The sequence below is a fragment of the Trachemys scripta genome, chromosome 2, assembly GCF_013100865.1.
Source record: "Trachemys scripta elegans isolate TJP31775 chromosome 2, CAS_Tse_1.0, whole genome shotgun sequence".
Classification (NCBI taxonomy): Eukaryota; Metazoa; Chordata; order Testudines; family Emydidae; genus Trachemys; species Trachemys scripta.
The window spans coordinates 113,235,952-113,260,011 of record NC_048299.1 but is presented as its reverse complement, the minus strand read 5'-3'; the positions used below and the strand labels follow the sequence as shown (position 1 = coordinate 113,260,011).

Below are 24,060 nucleotides of genomic sequence, written 5' to 3'. Positions count from 1 at the left end.
GGGCCCGCCCTCTACTCCGGGTTCCAGCCCAGGACCCTGCGGACTGCAGCTGTCTATAGTGCCTCCTGTAACAGCTGCATGACAGCTACAACTCCCTGGGCTACTTCCCCATGGCCTCCTCCTAACACCTTCCTTATTCTCACCACAGGACCTTCCTCCTGGTGTCTGATAACGCTTGGGCTCCTCAGTCCTCCAGCAGCACACCCTCACTCTCACTCTCACCTCCTTGCACCTCTTGCTCCCAGCTCCTCACACTCGCACCACAAACTGAAGTGAGCTTCTTTTTAAAACCCAGGTGCCCTGATTAGCCTGCCTTAATTGATTCTAGCAGCTTCTTCTTAATTGGCTCCAGGTGTCCTAACAGAGGCGTAGCGAGCGCCCTCTGTACCCTCCGACCGGAGGGGGCCCCGCAAGGAAGGGGGCCCCTAAAAGTGGCAAAAAAAATGTAAGGTATAACATTTGACATTTATTGACGCTATTGCACAATCCATGTCAGTTTTACTGACAAAACCGTGAAGTCATTATGATACATCATAATGCTATTGGCTACATCAGTTGTCTGTCGGTCAGTTTCGAATTTTAGTTGGACCCATTCAAAGAATGTGTATTTGCGTTCATAATGGCGGTCGGCGGATAAATGTTATTAATTTAATTGTTTAATTTTTTATCGTTTGAAATGATTCGTTTCCAATGTAGAAGTGTGCTTTGTGATGTCTAAGAGAACGTATAAGAGCGGAGCTAGTAAACAAAAGGCAGCAAAAGATGCCGAGAAGGAACTTGAGAAAATTCCAAAGTTGTCAACGTATTTTGCGCTGCAATCCAACGTACAGGTACAGGCACATGAAACGGACAGCGCTAGCAGCGACGAATTGTATCCAGAAGTATCCAGAAGTGCTTCAAGTGAGGTCGAAGCGAACTTTTACAGAGGATTAAGAAGGCAGAGACACATGTTCAGTACCTCAGTCCACAGATCCAAAACGAGCTGATTCAACTTGTTGCCAGTAACATTCAAGAGGCCAACATAGTGCAGCTTAAAAAAGCAAAATATTATTCAGTTATTTTGGACTGTACTCCCGACGTGCCACATGAAGAACAGATGTCTGTGGTGTTACGCTTTGTTGAATGCAACGGTGAAGATGGTGTCAATATTCGTGAAGCGTTTGTTGGTTTTCTTAATGTTCATGATACAACTGGCGAGGGCTTATTGGAAGCATTTCTTGAAAAGGCAAACAACTTAGGAATAGACATTGCTGACATGAGAGGCCAAGCTTATGATAACGGCGCAAATATGAGAGGAAAGAATAAAAGAGTTCAAGCCCGCATGCTAGAAATAAATGACCGTGCCTTGTATGTACCATGTGGAGCTCACACTTGGAATCTTGTAATCTCAGACGCAGCAAAGTCATCGAAATATGCCGTTGACTTTTTCGGTCTGATTAACAGAATATACGTTATCTTTTCTTCTTCACCTTCACGTTGGGATATACTTCAAGAACATATGCCAATATCTGTTAAAGGGTTATCGGACACTCGTTGGGAGTCGCGAATTGATGCTATGAAGCCATTGCGTTATCACCTTGAAGAATTGTGCATGTTTTGTCATCTTTGCGAGAATATGCGCTCGAAAAGAAAGATGGCAATACAGCAACAGAAGCCGGTGCGCTTTTAGACCATGTTACTACGTGGCCTTTTGTTCTGACTGTGTACACGTGGTACGATATACTATTTCACGTCAATAAAACCAGCAAATTAATTCAGTCACCAGATGTGAGGAGATTGGACAGGCCTGTGACCAGGGCGGACCCGGAGAACTGAAGGGTGTGCTGTCTACCGGGCGCAAAGATACGCGATGTGGACCTGCGGTTGAAAAGGATCCTAAAAGGAGCGGGTAAGAACCCCTTGATAATCCTTCATGTAGGAACGAATGACACGGCTAGGTTCTCGTTAGAGAGAATCAAGGGAGATTATGCCAGGCTGGGGAAGACGCTCAAGGAGATAGAGGCTCAGGTTATCTTTAGTGGGATTCTGCCTGTTCCGAGGGAAGGGCAGCAAAGGGCTGATAGGATTGTGAGGATAAATAGTTGGCTAAGGGAGTGGTGCTATAAGGAGGGCTTTGGGATGTATGGCCACTGGGAGGCTTTCGGGGACAGGCACCTGTTCTCGCGGGATGGGCTTCACCTGAGTAGGGAAGGAAATAGACTTCTGGGAGGGAGGCTGGCTCATCTTATCAAAAGAGCTTTAAACTAGGAAGTTTGGGGAGATGGTTGGGAGATGCACAGTTAATCTCCACGCCAGTTTCCAGTATTGAACAGATGAGTGTAATAGGAGGAGACATAGCCGGGGAGATGAGATTGGACATAGGAAGGACAGGGGGGACAAACACAAAGAGGCCCGCAACATACAGTGATACTAATGGGAGGCAGGCTAAACGACATACATTAGGGTGTTTGTACACCAATGCGAGAAGCCTAGGTAATAAAATGGAGGAATTGGAGCTCTTGGTCCGAGAACTGAAACCGGACATCGTAGGAATAACTGAAACGTGGTGGAATGGCAGTCACGACTGGAACGCAGGTATGGAGGGGTATGCGCTGTTTAGGAAAGACCGGGATAAAGGTAAAGGTGGGGGGGTGGCATTGTATGTCAATAGTGAATTAAGCTGTAAAGAAATAATAGTGGATGGAATAGATAACACGGAGTCTGTCTGGGTGATACTCAAGCTGGGTAAAAGGACTACTAGAGCCTCTCCGGGGATAGTGCTTGGGGTGTGCTATAGACCGCCAGGATCGACCCAGGATATGGATAAGGAACTATTTAATGTGTTAAGGGAGGTAAATACTAATAGAAACTGTGTAATTATGGGGGACTTTAACTTCCCGGATATAGATTGGGGAACAAACGCTAGTAGCAATAATAGGGCTCAGATGTTCCTAGATGTGCTTGCTGATCAATTCCTTTATCAAGTGGTAGCTGAGCCGACGAGGGGGGAGGCCATTTTAGATTTGATTCTGGTAAGTAGTGAGGACCTTGTTGAGGAAGTGGTAGTGGGGGACAACTTGGGCTCCAGTGATCATGAGCTAATTCGGTTTAAACTAAATGGAAGGACTACCAGAATTAAGTCAAAGACTAGGGTTTATAATTTTAAAAAGGCCAATTTTAACATATTAAGGGGACTGGTAAGGGAAGTGGATTGGGCAAACGTATTAAGGGATCTAAAGGCAGAAGAAGCCTGGGATTACTTTAAGTTAAAGATGCATGAGCTGTCGGAGGCCTGTATCCCCAAAAAGGGAAAAAGATTACTAAGCAAGAGATTTAGACCGAGCTGGATGAGCGACCGACTGAAAGGGGCAATTAGGAAAAAACAGAAAGCGTACAAAGAGTGGAAGAGGGGAGGGATCAGTAAGGAAACTTACCTTAGTGAAGTGAGAGAATGTAGAGATAGAGTGAGAAAGGCCAAAGGCCGGGAAGAGTTGGACTTAGCAAGGGGAATTAAAAGCAATAGTAAGAAGTTTTACAGCCATATAAATAGGAAGAAAGCAAAGAAAGAAGTGGGACCGCTGTAGACTATAGCCGGAGAGGAGATTAAAGATAATCTAGGCATGGCGCAATATCTCAATGAATATTTTGCATCGGTGTTTAATGAGGCCAATGAAGGTATTAGGGATACTAGCACCGTTACAGAGGGGCATACAGGATGGGGGATTACCGCATCCGAGGTAGAAACAAAACTAGTACGCCTTAATGGGACTAAGTCAGGTGGACCGGACGATCTTCATCCGAGAATACTGAAGGAATTGGCGCGGGAAATAGCAGGCCCATTAGCGACTATATTTAATGAATCTGTAAACTCGGGGGTGGTCCCGTTAGACTGGAGAATAGCCAATGTGGTTCCTATTTTCAAGAAAGGGAAAAAAAGTGACCCGGGTAACTATAGGCCTGTTAGTTTAACATCAGTAGTGTGCAAGGTGCTGGAGAACATTCTGAAAGAGAAACTAGTTGAGGACCTTGAGGCTAATGGCAAATGCGATAAATTACAGCATGGTTTTACGAAGGGCAGATCGTGCCAAACGAACCTGATCTCCTTCTTTGAGAAAGTAACTGACTTATTAGATAAAGGAAATGCGGTGGACCTAATATACCTGGATTTCAGTAAAGCGTTTGATACAGTACCCCATGAGGAATTATTGGTTAAAATGAAAAACATGGGGATCGATATGAAAATCCAGAGGTGGATAAGGAATTGGTTAATGGGGTGAATGCAGCGGGTCGTATTAAAGGGTGAATTGTCGGGTTGGAGGGAGGTTACTAGTGGAGTGCCTCAAGGTTCGGTTTTGGGACCCATTTTATTTAATCTATTTATAACTGACCTCGGGACCGATTGCAAGAGTGGGCTGATAAAGTTTGCGGATGATACGAAGGTGGGAGGAGTTGCAAACTCGGAGGAGGATAGGGATATTCTGCAGGGAGACTTGAATGAGCTTGTGAATTGGAGTGTCAGAAATAGGATGAAATTTAATAGTGAAAAGTGTAAGGTGATGCACTTGGGGATGACTAATAACAATTTTAGTTACAAGATGGGGACGCATTGGTTAGAAGTAACGGAAGAGGAGAAGGACCTACGGGTCCTTGTGGACCGCAGGATGACTATGAGTCGACAATGTGACGTGGCGGTGAAAAAAGCCAATGCGGTCTTGGGATGTATTAGGCGAGGTATATCTAGTAGGGATAGGGAGGTCCTGCTTCCGTTGTATAAGGCGCTGGTGAGACCTCATTTGGAGTACTGTGTGCAGTTCTGGTCTCCAATGTTTAAAAAAGATGAACTCAAACTGGAACGGGTGCAGAGAAGGGCGACTAAGATGATCAGAGGAATGGAAAACCTGTCGTATGAAAAGAGATTAGAGGAGCTTGGGTTGTTTAGTCTGACAAAGCGAAGGCTGAGGGGGGATATGATTGCTATCTTCAAATATATCAGAGGGGTTAATATAAGGGAGGGAGAAGAATTATTCCAGCTTAGTACTAATGTGGACACGAGAACGAATGGATACAAACTGGCCGGGGGGAAGTTCAGGCCTGAAATTAGACAAAGGTTTCTGACCGTCAGAGGGGTGAAATATTGGAACGGCCTTCCGAGGGAAACGGTGGGGGCGACGGACCTGTCTGGTTTTAAGATTAAGTTGGATAAGTTTATGGAGGGAATGGTTTAATGGTAAAACATAGTAGCCAAGGAAAACCAAGCAACGGTACATGAATAGCATAATGGCCAACAAGGGTCAGGCTAGAGACTCTTGCCTATATGCTCGGGGTATTACTGATCGCCATATTTGGGGTCGGGAAGGAATTTTCCTCCAGGGTAGATTGGCTGAGCCTCTGGAGGTTTTTCGCCTTCCTCCGCAGCATGGGGCAGGGATCACTAGCAGGAGGGTCTCAGCCGACTGAAGTCACTAAAACACAGGATTGGGGACTTCAACGGCAGAGTCCAGGGAAGGGTATTGCGGCCTGCAGCATGCAGGGGGTCAGACCAGATGATCATAATGGTCCCTTCTGACCTTAAAGTCTATGAGTCTATGTGTCAATTTACGTACTGCAAGCAGAAGTCGGTGCTACAAAGTAGTTTTTGGAAGACTATCGAAATACAGGATATATCTCTGTGGTCACAAATGCATGTGAAATAGCAGAGCATATGGGTATTGAGCAGGTGTTTCCAAAAACCAGGGTGCGACGTAAGAAGAGAATGTTTGATTACGAATGTGCTGATGATTCGAGTCATCTTTCTGCCGAAGAAAAATTCAAATCGCAGTTCTTTCTTGTTCTCACTGATCAGGCCATATCTTCTGTTTCGTCGCGATTTGACCAACTCGTGGAGTGGTATAAGCAGGGCCGGCTCTGGCTTTTTTGCCGCCCTAAGCAAAAAAGCGACCCGCCGCGCCGCCCCCCTCCCCCCCGCACGTGGCAGGGGAGGGCACCAAGCCCAGCTGCAGGCCCGCAATCCCCGACCGGGCCGAAGCGCCGGGGGGAGGGTGGCGAGCCCACCGTGGCTCCGCTCTCCCCAGCGGCCAGAGCACTGGGAGCAGGGCGGAGAGCCCGGCCGGGGCTCCCCTCTCCCCGGCGCCCAGAGCACCGGGGGGAGTGTGGAGAGCCCCCAGTGGCCAAAGCGCCGGGAGCAGGGCAGAGAGCCCCCGGCGGCCAGAGCGCCGGGAGGAGGGCGGAGAGCCTGGACGGGGCTCTTAGCTCTCCCCGGCGGCCAGAGCACTGGGAGCAGGGCGGAGAGCCCGGCCGAGGCTCTCCGCTCTCCCCGGCGGCCAGAGCACCGGGAGCAGGATGGAGAGCCCGTCCGGGGCTCCGCTCTCCCCGGCGGCCAGAGTGCCAGGGGGAGGGCGGAGAGCCCCTGGCGGCCAGAGCGCCAGGAGCAGGGCGGAGAGCCCCCAGCGGCCAGAGCGTTGGGGGGATGGCGGCGAGCCCGGCCGGGGCTCTCCGCTCTCCCCAACCAGCAGGAGCGCCGGGGGGAGGGCGGCGAGCCCGCTGCGGCTCCGCTCTCGGGCCAGAGCGCCCCGCCGCGCCGCCCCCCTCCAGGCGCCGCCCCAAGCACATGCTTGGTGGGCTGGTGCCTGGAGCCGGCCCTGGGTATAAGTTGTTTGGATTTCCGTACAACGCTAACAGCCTGAAGCAGTGTCACAGAGAAAATGAACTGGAGAATCACAGCAAAAATTTTGAAAGAAAAATGGGAGACATTGATGCCAACGAACTCATAATGGAATTGAATCATTTTATTTATGTCATCGAGAAAGCGAGAGGACTTGTCACGGCAAACAATTTTTTAACATACATATACAAGAACAGCCTGTAGGAGATATAGCCGAATCTTTGCATTTGCATCAGAATTCTTCTGACCACACCAGTTACAGTCGCTGGTGCTGAAAGGAGCTTCAGCAGAATGAAACTGATCAAGAATATCCTGCGCTCAACCATGACAGATGACAGGCTTTCTGCGCTTTCAGTTATCTCAATCGAAAACAAGATTGCCAGATCTCTGGACTATGACGCATTGATTAACCAATTTGTGGAGAACAAGGCTCGAAAGAAGCACTTTGCGTAAATACGGAATACATGTACACTGTAGGCCTATGTATACATAATATGAACCCTGTATATTGTATAAAATAAATGCCGCATTCCAGTTTCTGCATTGTAAGGGGCCCCGCCCAGACATATGTTCGGAGGGGGCCACGTTCTTTGTTGCTACAGCCCTGTGTCCTAATTAGCCTGCCTGCCTTAACTGGTTCTAGCAGGTTCCTGATTACTCTAGTGCAGCCCCTGCTCTGGTCACTCAGGGAACAGAAAACTACTCATCCAGTGACCAGTATATTTGCCTTCTACCAGACTCCTGTACCCCACTGGTCTGGGTCTGTCACAGAAGACAACGGAAGGGAGCAGAAACACTGAAAAGATCTCCTGTATTCTGCCTGCCGCTAACTGGAAATGACAAGCAGTGCTGAACAGGCACAGAAAGTAAAAGTATGCGTTCAACAGAAGATAGTGAGTCTCCCCTGACCCCAATCTATAGGTATCCTTTATAGCTATATTCTCCATAAATCATCCCAAATGACTGAAGCCAGCTCAGATTATGTCGTCTGTGGAGGAAGTGTACAGTTCACAATCAAAGGCAACTGAAGACAAACGAATTAATACTGGGAGAATTTTTAAAAGTGGCATTAACTTAAAAACCACAAACATACTCTATGAAAACTTTATACAAAGACACTATTTTGAAAATGTTCTGATCACCACACCACATTTAAGAACAATACAATACAAAGGTGAAGTAGTGAGCTTAGTGCAGGATTAGTTCTAGTGAGAGTATGCTCTCCTAAGACTGAATTGTCAGGAGATGTCAACATTGGTTGGAGTTGAAAAGTGATTCGTGATCACAACAGATGGTAAACTTATCCGTGAGGGTTCCATCAAACTCTTAAGTGATTTCTGATGTTCCAAATCCCTTCCCCCACCACAACCCTAACCTAAGAATCCTCCATTTGTGTTTAATCCCTAATTCTTCTTTTATTTTAAGTTTGTATTTAAATAAAAAACAGGAAGACAAATTTCTTGCACTCAGACTAAAGTTCAAACTAAACTACTTTTTTCAAGATCAGAGTTTATTAAGTACTGATTACACAAAGTTTGAAAGGAGGAAATGGAATTACACTAACACTTTAAAAAAAATTACAGGAAACTGAGTAGGAAAAAGGTTTCCTGTGTTATTTCCTTATACAAAGTCTAGAACAGCACCAATGGGATGTTTTCTACTATATCATCCCAATTCATCTTGGAATGAAATTTGAACATATGTTAAATTAAGTTCTGATTCAGATTGTATTAGTAGACGCCACCTGGAAATGTCTCCTTGTGCTGTACCACATATTTATTCATCTTTCTTCAAAATAGATTGCAGAAATCCTATTATTCACAGTCATTTTTCGAGTAATGCAATGCCTCTAATAATAAATTTCATGTGCCAGGAACCAAATCCTGGAGTCTTTACTCTGCCAAAAGACCCCTTGACTTCAGTCAGAGTGTTGACTAAGGATTTCAGGACTGGGTCCAAAAGGCCTGATCCAACTCCCATTCAAGTTGATGGAAAGACTCATTGACTTCAGTGGGAGTTGGATCAGGCCCAAAGTACTTATCCACAATAGTGTCTAATACTGTGATTTAGAGTTAAAAAACAGATTAAGGGTCTAATTTTTCAAACAGGGCCTCAATTTTTCAGGTCTATTTTGGTGCCTATACTTAAATTGTGCCAATATTTTTTGGACTGACAATGACCTACAGGCACAAATGCTGTTATAGCTAAATATCAAACAACCCAAAGGGCCCCACAAATCACCTTCTCAGATCTGAAACAGGCAGCATTTGTACCCCGCCAATGGAATTAAATGCTGGAGTAAAATGTGCTACAAAACATGGAGGCTCAGTTTGAAAATCTGGCCCTAAATAACTATAGATAAATCAGTTTAAAGGACTAAGGTGGGACTAGGCTTATTTACATCAGTTGAAGGTTCTGGAGGGGGTGCCATCTGTACCCCTCTTTGGTCTGAAATAACCTTTATTTGTTGATCTTCAGGACTTTGGGGGAGGGGTCTATTGCTTAAGAAAATGTTGAGGAAGGGGTATGTTATTGTCAGGCTGCATTAGTTATTGCTGTCTCTGGTTATTTGTGATTTTAAAATAATTGCTAAAGGTGCCTAGAGACTGATAGTTGCTAATTTTGTTTTATAAATATAAACAAATAAAGGTGGAATATGGTACTAATCAATATGAATGAAAGTGGCAGAATCGAGTCCTTACTATCTAATATGCAAAATTCAATCATTCATAATGGGTCTCTCCATCATTAGTGCAAATTACTGAGGTTCAACTGTATATTGCAAAACAATTTAAGGCTCGCTGAGACACACTAACAAGTTCCAAAGTATCAAGCAGTATGAGATTGCCTCACTCTGAAGTCTGCTATTAGCCATGTGTACTGAAAGCAAATGCCTCCTGGGCTGCTCTCCTCGGGTGGTAGAATAAATGTCTATAGAACTCCACCTGGTGTGGGCAGGGTTACCCCCCCACATGCTCCAATAGAATGGAGTGAGTTACAGAACTGATGTGTGCAAACGTGCTAACCCAAAGGGTATTGGAATCATTGGAATGTCAGATATTTTTTAAAGAGATCCTAGATCACTTTAAAATATGCAGGGAAAAACAAGCCAAGGGATTCTGTTTTAATCAATTGTGCCCATATATTCAGCCTTCTGGAGTATGATTCCAAACTACACCTGGAAGATCACTGCCTTTCTGTTCCCTCTAAATGGTATGGACTTTTTTAGTGGGAATAGTAACCAAATCTGCCAGTGATGTCTTATTATTGGGCCCAATGTAATAAGGAAGGAAACTATAACACTGCCCTGGAAACGGCTAACTTCCATCTTTTGAGACAGAAGGGATACAGTGGATGGGGTATGTCACAGCAATGGGCAAACTGACAATGTCATTAAATAATAAATACCAAGACTGTGTGGTGACCGGGCAGTCTTAGAGCAACAATATGAGTTAAAAGGAGTTAAAACTGTTAAACTGCACTGACTTAGAAAACTTTTTGGAAGTTGAAAGTTAAACCTCATTACAGGATGCAAGCCACTTGGGTTGCAAAGCTAAGAGAATAGAGAAGGTCATACAAATGGGCTACACAAGAAAAAAAACACCAAGCCTTCTTAATAAAATGGACTTTAACTTTAGTCAGAAGGGGTTTGTTTTCTCTTCTCTTCTGGGGAATGTAGAAAGGAGAGGAGACAGGATAATAGGTGGAGCTAAGAGTAAAAACATTGGGAGAAGTGAACAACTCAAATACCCTGCAGAGGGTAAAAAGTAGCATGGGTGAAAAGAAGAGATTATGACAAACACAATTACTGGTAAGTAATTGTCTCTTTCCAGTGCCTACACACTATAAATTCACACTGAAAACCTACACAAGGCTTGATCCTGAGAAATGCTGAGCATCTACAACTCCCTTTTGAATTTAATGGGAATTGTAGCCTCTCAGCACCTCTAAGGATCAGGCTCACAGTCTGTATATTTAAGAAGAAAGTGGAAGAACCTCAAACAGTAATTTGTAGAGCTTTGGCCATGTCAGCCTCTGCTAATGAAGGAGCCTTCCCCACATTGTCTAACAAGAGAATTAAAAGCCCATTAGACCCTCTGGGCTAGTTGACCTTCCTCTTTAAAATACACTTCTGTGAGTCATTCCATCATTGATCCATCACTTAACAGAATAGTCTATTTAGAAAGCATGATAAATATCTTTTTAAAATACTACATGAAATGTAGACCTTCATTGTATAATATATCTTTAAACTGTACTGTGTATGTTTGAGTTAGCTCGGAAGCAACTCAAGGCAGCGACCAGACCTTTTTATATGTGTACCACACCAAGTACACAACTGGTACTCAAAATAAAATAATCAGGCTTATATGAATCCAGGAACGAACCATGAGAGTTTGTACAGTGAAAGGTGTTTGCATGACAAGGAAAGTATAAAGACTTCTTGACATGCCGAGAGGATCTTACAACAGCAGATAAAATGGCCTTATTCACGGGACTGTCCATAATACACAGTAGCTTTTCCCACAGAGCACCAATGAAGGAGCCTATTTAGTTAAAACTCCTTTGTCCACTACAGCTAATGTGAATTTGGGTCAACAACAAAACCCACAATTCATTGTATCCCAACCATACTGAAAGAGCATCTAAGCTAAAATCAGTCTCCAGAGGAATTCCACACGTTCTCAACAGATCATTATTGCCTTGTGCAAAGTTAGTCTCAGCAGTTGGAGTGTGTCTGAAGTCAGATAGAAATATATTTATACATCAGTACTCTCTAAGTGTTCCTGTAGCGAAATGGTTGCCATTCAAGACCTGTAACAATTATATCTTACATGTATATGGCACTTATCACCTTAAAAATCCCAAACACAAATTAAATACAGTGGGAACCCTTAAAAATTAGACACTTACTGCTTTTGCTATTATTTAAATTGACTGTATTCCTTATACATTTAGAATGGGGAACTATTGCAAATAACATTTACTTATAATCAAATGGCAGGTTTTTTTAAGGGCACTATGTGTATACAGGCATTGCTTCACCTACCTGTGAAATGTAGCCAACTCTGGGGCAGACCTTAGAGGCTATTTAACAATGCATAACAGCGCTACTTTTAAAGAAGATTAGTGGGCTTGATTCTCAGTTACAGTAAGGCCCCTTTATGCCACTATGGCAACAGAGGATTTTTAAAGAGATGAAAATAGTTCTGGAAGAACAACATGTTCAGAGATCTTCCCTGATAATGCAGAGCTGGTGTAAGGGTGCTGCACCAGCCCTACACCTAGCCTTTGTCAGAGGCAGAGTGGAGGTTTATCCGGCGTGTACTGTGGCTATTCTCTGCTTTCTAGTGCCTACAGTGTCACATGACCAGGAGATGGGCAGTTGTCCCTAGTGGTTGTAGCAGGAGTCAGGCCTAATGGTCCAAACAAGCATCAGGCCTAGTGGTTAGAACAGGAGTTGGTAGTCAGGAATTGGAGCCCAGGGATTCAGAGGCCAGGTGCTAAAGCCCAGGGTCAGAGCCGTTGTCAGAGGTCAGGAATTGGAACCAAGGATCAGAATTGGGCTACCTGGAGTGACGCAATGCAGGGGCAGGGCTGGGAACAAGGCAGGAGCTATCACAGCCACAGGCACATGCTTTGAGCAGCCAGTGAACTGCTGCTGCTGGCCTTAAGAGTCTGTCTGCTGTCTCTTCCAACCAATCAGACAGCCTATAACAGGCCAGCTGCACTTGTTAGGTTGCCTGAAGACTGGCTCTACAGGGCCTGCTCCCAGAGTGACTCTGCTGCAGGCCCTGACTCCTGACACGTGGGAAGCCATGGAAAGCTGTTTAAATTAGAGTAGCTCTTAGGCTGCTCTAACTCACAACAGAGATCAAGCAAGTCCCTGCATAGTCTCTCAGGTGTGCACACAGGTAGCTAAAATCAATCTCCACCACCATCCCATGCCTGCTGTAAGTGAGAATCAGGCCCTCATATTTAATTGAAACTACCAGGAAATTTAGTTGGAATTTGACTAAGACTCCATAGCTGAAGCAGGTTTTGCAAGAATAAAGGTAACTGGATCTTTCGTGTCCACAAGAGTTCTGGACCTGGGTTTTGCATCCCATTCAAAAGCGGACACTTCAAGTAATATAAAGTCTAACACAATGCAGGGCCATTTGTTCAATACTGGCTCAGGCTAAATAATCTTTAATAAATCACCAATCTCACTAAGTTGCATGTGTTATCTTAGAACTAGAAATGATAGCATTTATCACTCACTTCTAGTAGAAGTCCACCTTCTGGTATGGCAGTCTCACTGGATAGATGGTCTTTTATTGTGTGACCAACTTGCTTCCTAAAGTGCTTTTCTTGAATGGCTGTTGAAAAAAGTAATTAACAATATATAAATATTACTGATGAGGGCTTTTAGTTATTGAAAATGTACTGTTGGTCCTAGAGAGAGAAACACATATTTCACAGCTCAGATGTTTTTATATAAAGTTCTTTCCTTGCTTGTCATTATACCTATCATGTTATTTTACTGGTTATGTTTTTTCCATTATTATACTCTACATATAAAAAACAACAACAAAACCATAGGAAAGCAGCAGAGAAGACAATTGACGTGTTGCCATGCTGCTTTGTTTACGAAATAATACATGTTATGAAAATTCTAACTAATGGCAACACTGTTCAGAAGATTGTCAGAGTGGATACAGGACATGAATGAGTTTTTTTATTTTCTATTTTGACCTCTTGTTAGGCATGAAATGATCTTGGCCTCCCACTTCTATACATTTGAGATTAGTTCTAAGACTCAAGTGTATATTCTCGAAATGCCTTTTTTTCAATTTGAAGTCAAAGTTTGTTTTTTTAGCATGGAAAGCATGAAAACATTGGATTAAAATTGCAAATTTTTCTCTGGTAATACCAAGAGTCCTGACGGAAACGAAGGCAGATTACTTTGGCTGATTGCTTTTCCTATGTATGGGCTATAAATATTGGTTCTGAAATATCTTTAGATAATCATATTTAACTCTCTTCCAGAATAAATATGAAGTTGCATCAGCCTGGAGTAACAGCCACAGGTTAATAACCCCAAAATAGGGATGAAACAATCTGAAATAATTCATTCCACATAGGAATATATATAAAAAAAGTCTGGAATGTTACTTGGCTCTTTGCTAAATGTAGTGATGACAACTGGATGCAATTTTTGAATAAGAGCCCAGAGTAAAAACTGAATAAAAATGTTCATGGATTTAACAGTATTAGTTGAAAATGACAAAGAGCGTGGTCCAAAGTCTATTGGAGTGATTTCTCCTTATTTCATAGGCTTTAGATCAGGTTCTTATTAACTTGAGATTCTATAAAGGGTCAAGAGACACGTTATCTTTTCAGATCATATGATGGCAACACAGATACCACAGTTCTGGAAGTTACTCAATAAATCTGAATTGGTTTTTAGTTCAGATAGTGAACATTTACTGCTAGTGATACTGTGGACTCATATTTCCTAAATTGTAATATCAAGTATAGATAATAAATTCCTCACCTGAGTTGTGGAAAACACACTAGGATATCCCAAAACTACATGAAACAGGTCTAAGAGTGGGTTTCCATGCAAATTTTTCCAGCCACCATGATTTCACGTTTTCAACCCTGCAAGCCATTCTGCAAAATGGATGTGAAACTTCTGTGGAAAGGTGCACATTTTTAGGGGATGGGTTTTGTAGTCTGTCTTGATTTAAATATGAGGTTTATTGGGAAAGATCACATGATGTATCTTTTGCATGTCCCTGCTCAATTGAGCTTGCTCCTAGGATTAGTAAGGTCAATCGTAGTGCCATTTGCAGCTGGGTACTACAGAGAGGGTGTAACTGCAATTTCTGAAAGCAGAGCCCCCATCCTATTGCTCCTCTAACCCCCAAAAGTACATTTTTATAATTCTCTACACAGAGGCTCATTATCTTTGTGTAGGTTAAAGGACAGACAGGGAGTGGCAAGAGGAAATTAAGATTTATTTTTATGAGTTCTTTTGGCTTTGTCAAACATTCCAGTGGGGCTAACTCCATCTTTAAGAGGAAAGCATTATTTTATTTTATTTCATTGAGCAGGCTAGGGTTCCCTGCCTGTTTGTTAGCCTTCAGGCTGACACAAACATAGCAGCAGAGGCACAAGAGATGTTTGTTCCACAGTCCATCTAGTACTAATTCCATTTCCAAATAGGAAGTATTATACTGTACTGTCATTTCACCTGCTAGAAGTTCCTGTATGTTCAGCCACACCCCACTGTTTCATAACACATTGTACACATTGCCCCAAAATGTGAACAGACCCATAGCAGAAGGCAAGGCAGCCCTCCTTGTGCCAAGAAACAGAATGCGTTTCTCAGAAGCAGAAAAATTGTAACCTGTGCGTGGATCAGCATCACTTCCTCATCACTATATACTCCCTCTGAGGGTTGAAGACACTGCATTAAAATTAAATATGAATATAAAATTTTTAAGTAGAACCAACCCATCAAGGAAGCAGGGATCAGTCACTAATGCACAAAGAGCTCAGAAGAGAGGCTGATGTTGATGAGAGTGTGTCATTGATGAAGGCAGCAAACATGGAGACTCAGTGAGGAAGAGCAGGACATATTACAGAGTGTAGAGGAGAAACTGAAAAATATTACCCCATTGGGGGTAACAGGCGAACACAAGCAACAATTAACCTCTGTTTTAGAGTCCTGCTGATGCCCTATCACTGACTAGAGACAGGCAATTTTTTTGGACAAACTTTTCATCGAAAAATGCATTTTGGGGGAGTCTGAAAGTATTTACCCAAATTGGGTCAATTTGATGAATACTTTCAGTTGAGAACATTTTTTCAAAAAAGAGTCAAAATATTTTGTTTTGACCATTTTGAAACATTTTGTTTTGACTTTCATTAGAAACAGTATTTCGGTTTCAAATTTGGCTCCAGAGTAAAACAAACAAACAAAAAAACCCCACACAACAAAGAAGGGTGAAAACACCTGAAACAGCCAAATCAAAATGAAAAAAATGGTTTTATTGACTTGAAACTGATCGAAAAAAATGATAATTTTGTTTCAGTTCAACTTGAAATGTTCGGGTGGATTCAGTTGAGATTTTTCAAGTTGATTAAAAATTTTCCAAAAAAAATTGTTTCTGTTCATATCAAAGCAGAAGGTATTTATTTTTCAGTTAAACCTCTGAACCAAAAAACCCATTACTAACTCAGCTCTCCCAGTGACTGAGTAGTAAGAATTAAACAGGAGTCACTAGAAAGAAAGCAGCAAGTGATCCTGATTGGTGATTTGATAGTGAGGAATCTTGTTCTGAGACACGTGTGGCCAAATTTGAAAATTAAATAGAATGCTGCTTCCATGGGTACAGGACACGCAATATAACAAAAAGGATAAAAGAGAGCTTGAAGAATGCCAGGGAAAAATCCTCTAGATGTCATGCATGTGGGAAAAGATGGAGGTATAAGCTGTGTCAAGAGGTAGGGTTTGAATTTATGGAGCCTGGAAAAGCCTTCCATGAAGAGACACAACTGTTTGGATTATACTATCTCCAATTAAGGGCAGGGGACTAACCTGCCAGGTTCAAAAATTAGCAAAATTGGTTAGGTAGGAAGTGGACAGAGGGGGGAGCTTTTGCTTAACACAAATTATCTGTTACATACTTCCAACATACAAAATAAAACAGAAGATGGAGCTGTTCTGCAAAAGAAGATGAAAAATAAGAAAAGCTATGTTGATATACAAGAGTGACAAACACATGAAGCATGGGCAACAAATGTGAGAGGATCACAAATTCTAGCAAGCCTGGTGAAATCAGAGGAAATATCAAAATCCACAACTCCGTAAAGGCTGGAAACTACTAAAAGACACTGTAATTGAAGAACATAAGAATGGCCTTACTGGATCAGACCAATGGTCCATCTAGCCTAGTATTCTCTCTCTGACAGTGGCCAATGCCAGATGCTTCAGAGGGAATGAACAGAACAGGGGAGTTATCAAGTGATCCATCCCCTGTTGTCCATTCCCAGCTTCTGACAGTTAAGAGGCTGAGGACACCCAGAGCATGTGGTTGGATCCCTGATCATCTTGACTAATAGCCATTGCTGGACCTATCTTTCAAGAACTTATCTAGTTCTTTTCTGAACCCATTTAGAGTTTGGGCCTTCACAACATCCCCTGGCAATGAGTTCCATAGGTTGACTGTGCATTGCATGAAGAAGTACTTTGTTATGTTTGCTTTAAAACTGCAGCCTATTAATTTCATTGGGTGACACGTGGGTTCTTATGTGAAAGGTTAAATAACCTTTCCTGATTCAGTTTCTCCACACCATTCACGATTTTATAGCCCTCTATCATATCCCACCTTAGTCATCTCTTTTCCAAGCTGAAAAGTTCGTCTTTTTAATCTCTCCTCGTATGGAGTCTGTTCCATACCCCTAATCATTTTGGTTGCCCTCCTCTGCACCTTTTCCAATTCTAATATATCTTTTTTGAGATGGTGTGGCCAGAACTGCACATACTATTCAAGGTGTGGGTGTATCGTGGATTGATATAGTGACATTATGATATTTTCTGTCTTAGTATCTATCCCTTTCCTAATGGTTCCTAACATTCTGTTACTTTTTAGACTCCCACTGCACATTGAGCAGATGTTTTCAGAGAACTATTCACAATGACTCCAAGATCTCTTTTTTGAGCTGTAATAGCTTATTTATACCCCATCATTTTATATGTATAGTTAGGATTATGTTTTCCAATGTGAATTACTTTGCATTTATCAACATTGAATTTCATCTGCCACTTTGTTGCCCAGTCTCCCAGTTTTGTGAGATCCCTTTGTAACTCTTCGCAGTCTGCTTTGTACTTAACTATCTTGAGTAATTTTTATCATCTGCAAACTTTACTACTTCACTGTTTACCCCTTTTTCCAGATCATTGATGAGCAGCACTAGTCCCACTACAGATCCCACAGATCTCTGGGGAACCTGCTATTTACCTCGCTCCATTTTGAAAACTGACCATTAATTCTTATGGTTTATTTCCTGTCTTTTAACCAGTTACTGATCTGTAACTTTGCTTAAGAGCCTTTGGTGAGGGATCATGTCAAAGGCTTTCTGAAAGTCCAAATACACTGAGTCCACTGGATCCCCGTTGTCCACATGCTTTTTGACCCCTTCAAAGAATTCTGAGAGATTGGTGAGGCATGATTTCCCTTTACGTAAGCTGCCTTGACTCTTCCCCAACAAATTGTGTTCATCTATGTGTCTGATAACTTTGTTCTTTACTATAGGTTCAACCAATTTAGCTGGTACGGAAGTGAGGCTTACCAGCCTGTAATTGCCAGGATCTCCTCTGGAGCCTTTTTAAAAAATTGGCATCACATTAGCTAACCAGTCATCTGGTACAGAAGTTCATTTAAATGATAGCTGACATACCACTGTTAGTAGTTATGCAATTTCCTATTTGAGTTCCTTCAGAACTCTTGGGTGAATACCATCTGGTCCTGGTGACTTATTATTGTTTAATTTAATCAATTTGTTCCAAAACCTCCTCTATGGACACCTCAATCTGGTCCAGTTCCTCAGATTTGTCACCTAAAAAGAATGGCTCAAGTGTGGGAATCTCCCTCTCATCCTCTGCAGTGAAGACTGATGCAAAGAATTCATTTAGCTTCTCTACAATGGCCTTATCTTCCTTGAGTGCTCCTTTATTACCTCAATTGTCCAGTGGCCCTACTGATTGTTTGGTAGGCTTCTTGCTTCTGATGTACTTCAATAAATCTTTGCTGTTAGTTTTTGTGTTTTTTATTAGTTGCTCTTACATTTCTTTTTTGACTTGCCTAATTATACTTTTACACTTGACTTGCAGAGTTTATGCTCCTTTCTATATGGACTATAATTTCTCTGAAAAAGAAGAAAACAATTAACAAGAAATGTCCAATGTGATTTCATGAAGGACTGTTCAGATAGGAGGATGGAGAACCAGTTCCTGGTCTGGAAATGCAAAAAGGGGAGGAAACCAAAGAAGAATACAAAGTTAAGACTGATAGCTGGAGTAGCTAACTGATGATGAATGCACAAAAACGCAGAGGATGATGGTTTTGGATTAGTTGAATGTTTTATGTAATGAGACACAACGGTTTAGTTTTAATGGTCTCCTCTTTAAGCACAAGTTACCAACCTCTGTCAGGGGAATTAGTGGATTGGAGGGATATGAATAATGAAATTGCTCTAAATCAGTTAGAAAATGTACAGTTAGAGGCAGAGAGAGTAAATTCATCCACCCAATCTTCCTCCTCTACAAAAGTATCACATTCTGGCACTAGCATTGCCTATTTATAGACCTCTAAACCTCTTGATTTGAAAAATCAAATCTAGAAGACCTTGAACATGTTAAAGGGGAGAAAAGCACTCTGACATCTTTAATTCCAAATTCTTGAGACATTTACTAAAAATTGTCCTCATTAATCATTTTCTTTTGTCTCTCACCCCAGAGATCACATATTTGATGTAAGTTACTATTTTATTTGCATTTATATAAACCTCAGAGCTCTTGTTAAAATATGATTTTAGACCAATGGGATTACCCTCTCCAAATCAACTCTCCAAATCCTCTCATGGATCAGCCTTAACTCCACCCGCTCAAGTTATAGTAGTGACACAGTTTAATCCATCCCAAGAGTAGTGGGGAGACCATCTCTCTCCTGGACTGCTGCAACAGCCGTGCTGCCCCTTATGCTTGGCAGATCATAATTTCATTTCAAACTCAGTTGATCAAAAATGAAACTGAAAATACCAAGCCTGATTAAACTATACATTCTTTTGCACTCTTGAACATCGTCTCTTTTCTATACATATTAATTTCTCTTTAGAGCCAAGAATAGCTGGTCATGTGTACCCTACTGAATGCATGAAATTGTCTTAAACTGAGCTATAGCCATGAATCTAACAGGACTATTCCTCTCTCTACTGATGTGGAGCACACATTAACACTAAGGACTAGACTCCATAGACTGTACATTAAAAATCATGTTACATACAACATGAAGAAGAGTTATTAAACTACTAAACAATCAGAACAGCATCTTTTCATTCTGAAATGCCACAGCTCACAGTTTGCATGACTGTTTCAGGAAAGAAATCACCAACAAAATCCATTCTCAGACAGCCTGATGTTTGGAGTCCAGTACTGTAGCAGGGCCCACCAGACTGCCAGATGAAATTATGCTAGCAATAATACGAAGCTTTCCTTCCCTACTTAGTGGTTTTCTTAGTCTGCTTCTTCTTAAGAGACTCTTTGAAATGTGTCTACCCTTTGAAGTTTAAGTGCAGCATGGCATTTATTTAAGGTACTAAACTCAGTAAACTGAACTACTTTCTTTTCCTTCAAAATCTCTTCCCCTCTTTCTTTCAGAATTATTTGCCTCATTCTTTCTGAGAGCTTAATGTGTTTCCCATGTACATGAGGTATCAAAGACATGCCATCTTCTGACAGTTACATTCTCCTCTAGCTATTTTACTGTATATTCTTTTCTCACAGCTTTGCATGATTAGAGCTCACAGATATCTTCACGGCATGTGGGCGGGAGTTGGGCACAGAGCCACTTACCAAGTCGAAACTCCACCCTTTGCTCCCCTTCCCTCCCCAGTTGAAGAATTCCTTTTGAGAAAAATACCAGGGGGAGACCAGGCCTTTTGGTAAAAACAGACTGCTGACTAACCAGAGCCTCACTGTCACGCAATCTAACTGGCTGTCAATCTTTCCTTGCATCTGACAGTGGCCTGGCTCTTGTTCAAACCATTGCGTGCAAGCAGACAAGCCACATTACCCTATGAAGTATTTCATAATAACAACAGCTGTTAAATATTGATGACTCCTGGCAAGCTCTGAATGCTTTTCGTGAAGGTTAAGCCTTCATGTAATGGAACCTAATTCCTCATTATATATTGTATCAGATATCTGGAAATTGCCTAAAAAAAGAAATGTAGCTTAAAGTAAAGAATCAGAAAATAACTCCCATTCCTTAGGGAGAGGGGGAAAACTGGCAAGTTAAAAGGTGAAGAATATTTCTGTCAAGTAAATTCCTTTTTACAAATAGAAGGGAAAAGGCTACAGGAAAAACTATCAAAACAATTGGTTTAGTTATATTCCACTGGGTTTTTTTTTTTTTTTTTTTTTTTTTATAAATAAGTTCTGATGAAGAAAGCTTTGTAAAATAGCTGTCTGATTTGTCTTGTATATTTACAAAGAACACTTTACAATGCATGAAACTGTTCATATATTAAACACAAGTGGCAAAGTACCCATTTCTGCACCCCTTCTAGTACCCTCAATCCTGAGGGAACTGGCTAGTGCTGGGTTTCATGGAGGGCAGTGAGGATGCTAATGTGAATGGTCAGAGAGGGCTTCCAGCACTGGGGAGGTAGAAAGGGGCTAGTTTCTTGTCTTGAGCAAAGCCTGACCTCCCACAAGCCCCAGCAGAAATCTTTCATGTTCTTCAGCTTGACCTCCTAAAACAACTCGCTCTGCTAACTAGTCTCATTTGACCTGACTCTTGACCGATCAGAAAGGGAGTCAAGTCAGGCGGAAGAACATGGCAGTTGAACTTGCGCCTTTGGGAGGGAAATGGCATGAAGCTAGAATGGGTAATACTGAGGATTCAGGCTAAAGGCAGAGGTCAGTGTGTGAGGCAAATGAGGGAACCTCACCCAAGGAAGGAAAGCAAGTTGGGGCTCTATTAGGGGAGCATTATGGGAAGAATTTTTGTCTCTCTTTTGTGAGGATGTAAGAATGTGGGAGAGGGTGAAGAGGGGGGAGGATTGCAATTAGAAGAGGTAAGCTAAGAAACTGTAAACAACAATATATTTATTTTTAGTTTTATTGCAACTCATTGAGGAGAAGCACTGTGAAGTTTAAGAGAATTTATGGTGAAGATTACTCCACCCATCTCCCTGTCCCTATTGCTCACAATCTGGGACTCATACCAAGCAATGTAGTCTTGCATTAATATATTTAAAACTCAGTGAGCATAACAAAGAACTACTTATTATTTATGCTTTATTAAAAGCAATATTTTCTAAAGAAAGTGAACTTCTGTTTGTGAAAATCAAGATACAGCTTTTTTGCTAAATGCACTAGAAATTTTGAACTAAACTGTTTCAACAAATGAAACATAAGCTCAATGTGGTGCAAAAGAAACGTAAATATTGTAGTCATGTTAGATTCACTGTAACTATGGTAGAGGAGGCACTTTAATTTCATATGGAATTTCTGATAGACTTTTGAAAGAGTTACTCTTGAATCTGTCAGTCCAGAGGTGACTTATGTAGTGTTTAAGGAAGTGTGTTTAAAATTATGTTTGTCTATTTTTGAGATCTCAGGTTGAAAAATTATGGTTTTTACTGAAGTTTTTCAGATGTTTTACTCTATTTCCTTCTCCCCCATCCCAATTTTGTACACTGCAACAAAGTTTAAACCAGTTAGGATGATGCAGGCTTTCACCTGCTAATCCATTTTAACCTTGACTGCCCTGAGTCTTCCTCATCAGCTGGTCAGCCCTCCCACTCCCTGTTTGTCTGAATGTGAGATCATCAGATTACGTATTCATTTTATAGTTGCACATTCAGATTGAGATCTGGAGGCACCTGTGGTTTAGCTGATAGGTAATCAGAGCTGCTGAGCATTTCCCATTCCTCCCGCATGTCCTTGCCATTAAGATGGCACTGGAAGTTACCCAGCAGGGCTGGATGGTTATTCTGCTGGGCTGTTGTGCATCTTTTCACATGCACAGCAGTTTAAAAAATGTATAGAGGAAATAGTCAAACTAATCCTTCTCTATTAACTCTGAATTCTCAGCATTTTCTCTAGAGTCACAGAATTTAGTTCATTCTCCTTCAGTGTGGCTCAAAATATTTCATTGTTCCTAAGCCATATCTTCTTTATTGAGCCCTGACCCCTAACAAGAATACCACAAGCACACAGACCTTTTTACCCAGACAGAGCTCCTCTGAACTCAGTAGGCTCTGCACTGGCACAAGGATCCACATGCACTGTTCTCATTGCAACATCAGGACCTTGTTCACTCAATTTCTGGGGATGACAAGAAAGACAGAGGAACTAGAACAGGGGTCGGCAACCTCTGGCATGCGGCTCGCCAGGGTAAGCACCCTGGCGGGCCGGGCCAGTTTATTTACCTGCTGGCGTGGCAGGTTCGGCCGATCGCGGCCCCCACTGGCAGCGGTTCACCGCCCCCACTGGCCGCGGTTTGCTGCCCCAGGCCAATAGGGGCGGCGGGAAGCCGCAGCCAGCACATCCCTTGCCCACGCCGCTTCCCGCCGTCCCTATTCACCTGGGACGGCAAACCGCGGCCAATGGGGGCGCGATCGGCCGAACCTGCCGCGTCAGCAGGTAAATAAACTGGCCCGGCCCGCCAGGGTGCTTACCCTGGCGAGCTGCGTGCCAGAGATTGCCGACCCCTGAACTAGAACAACGTCTGTGACATTAACTAAATAAAATATATCTCAGCAGCAACAATAATAGAAATCAGAACCTTATGACCAAGCCTGTGTGTGACTGAATAAGAGTCTGATGAAAGAATAACTTATGTTATTCTAGCGAACAGGAGCAGCTAACAGGAGTTTTGCAAAGGAATTCTCCAGGTGAAGGAGGAGCGAGTATGTGACCTTTGGGGTAAGTTTGTTGTCTGTAGTGTCTGTGTTTGTGTTTGTGGTGTGCTTGCTGCTTGCCTGAAATATACCATGTGGTATGTTTGTTTGGGAACCGTGTGCTGAGCCTAGCAGCCTGCTAGGAAAGGCTGAGAGCTTCTTAATGAGGCTTTGATCCCTAAGCCCTTTAGCACCCATCAACCCTTAACCAGGGGGCAGGGCTACTCAGGAAGACCAGAGCTTTAAAAAGCCCACTCCTAAATGACCTGAGGAGCAAGTGAACTGGAGCAGCTAACAGGGGAGTTTTCCAAGGGAGTTTAGAGGGGGAGTCAGTGGTGGATTTAGAGTTAGTGGGGCCATGTGCGCAGCTTCATTTTTGGGGGTCCCCTTGGGACCCAGCCAAGAAAAAGAACATTCTCTCTTACCCTCCCACCATTTTTCATTCTTTTTTTCTTCATCCTCCTCCTATATTATAAGTAATGGGAAGTAAATGAAAATAAAGTGAGGTGCCTTGATTGGGGCAGAGGGTTGGGATGCGGGAGGGGGTGAGGGCTCTGGAAGGAAGTTTGGGTGTGGGGTGCGGGCTCTGGGCTAGGGCAAGGGGTTGGGATGTGGGAGGGGGTGGGGGCATGGGAGAGGGTGGGGGTGAGGGCTCTGGGAGAAAGTTTGGGTGCAGGCTCTGGGCTAGGGCAGGTGGTTGGGGTACAGGAGGGGGTGAGGGCTCTGGAAGGAAGTTT

General features: G+C 42.7%; 1 protein-coding gene across 1 annotated transcript in view; it reads right to left on the bottom strand.

Annotated features, from left to right (window-relative positions):
• Positions 1–24,060, bottom strand: part of AHRR (aryl-hydrocarbon receptor repressor) — a 116,001-nt gene that overhangs the window by 40,383 nt on the left and 51,558 nt on the right. Inside the window, exon 3 of the mRNA XM_034761441.1 lies at positions 12,905–13,002. Within this exon, the coding sequence (XP_034617332.1) occupies positions 12,905–13,002 (98 nt within the window). The remainder of the gene's footprint in view (positions 1–12,904; positions 13,003–24,060) is intronic.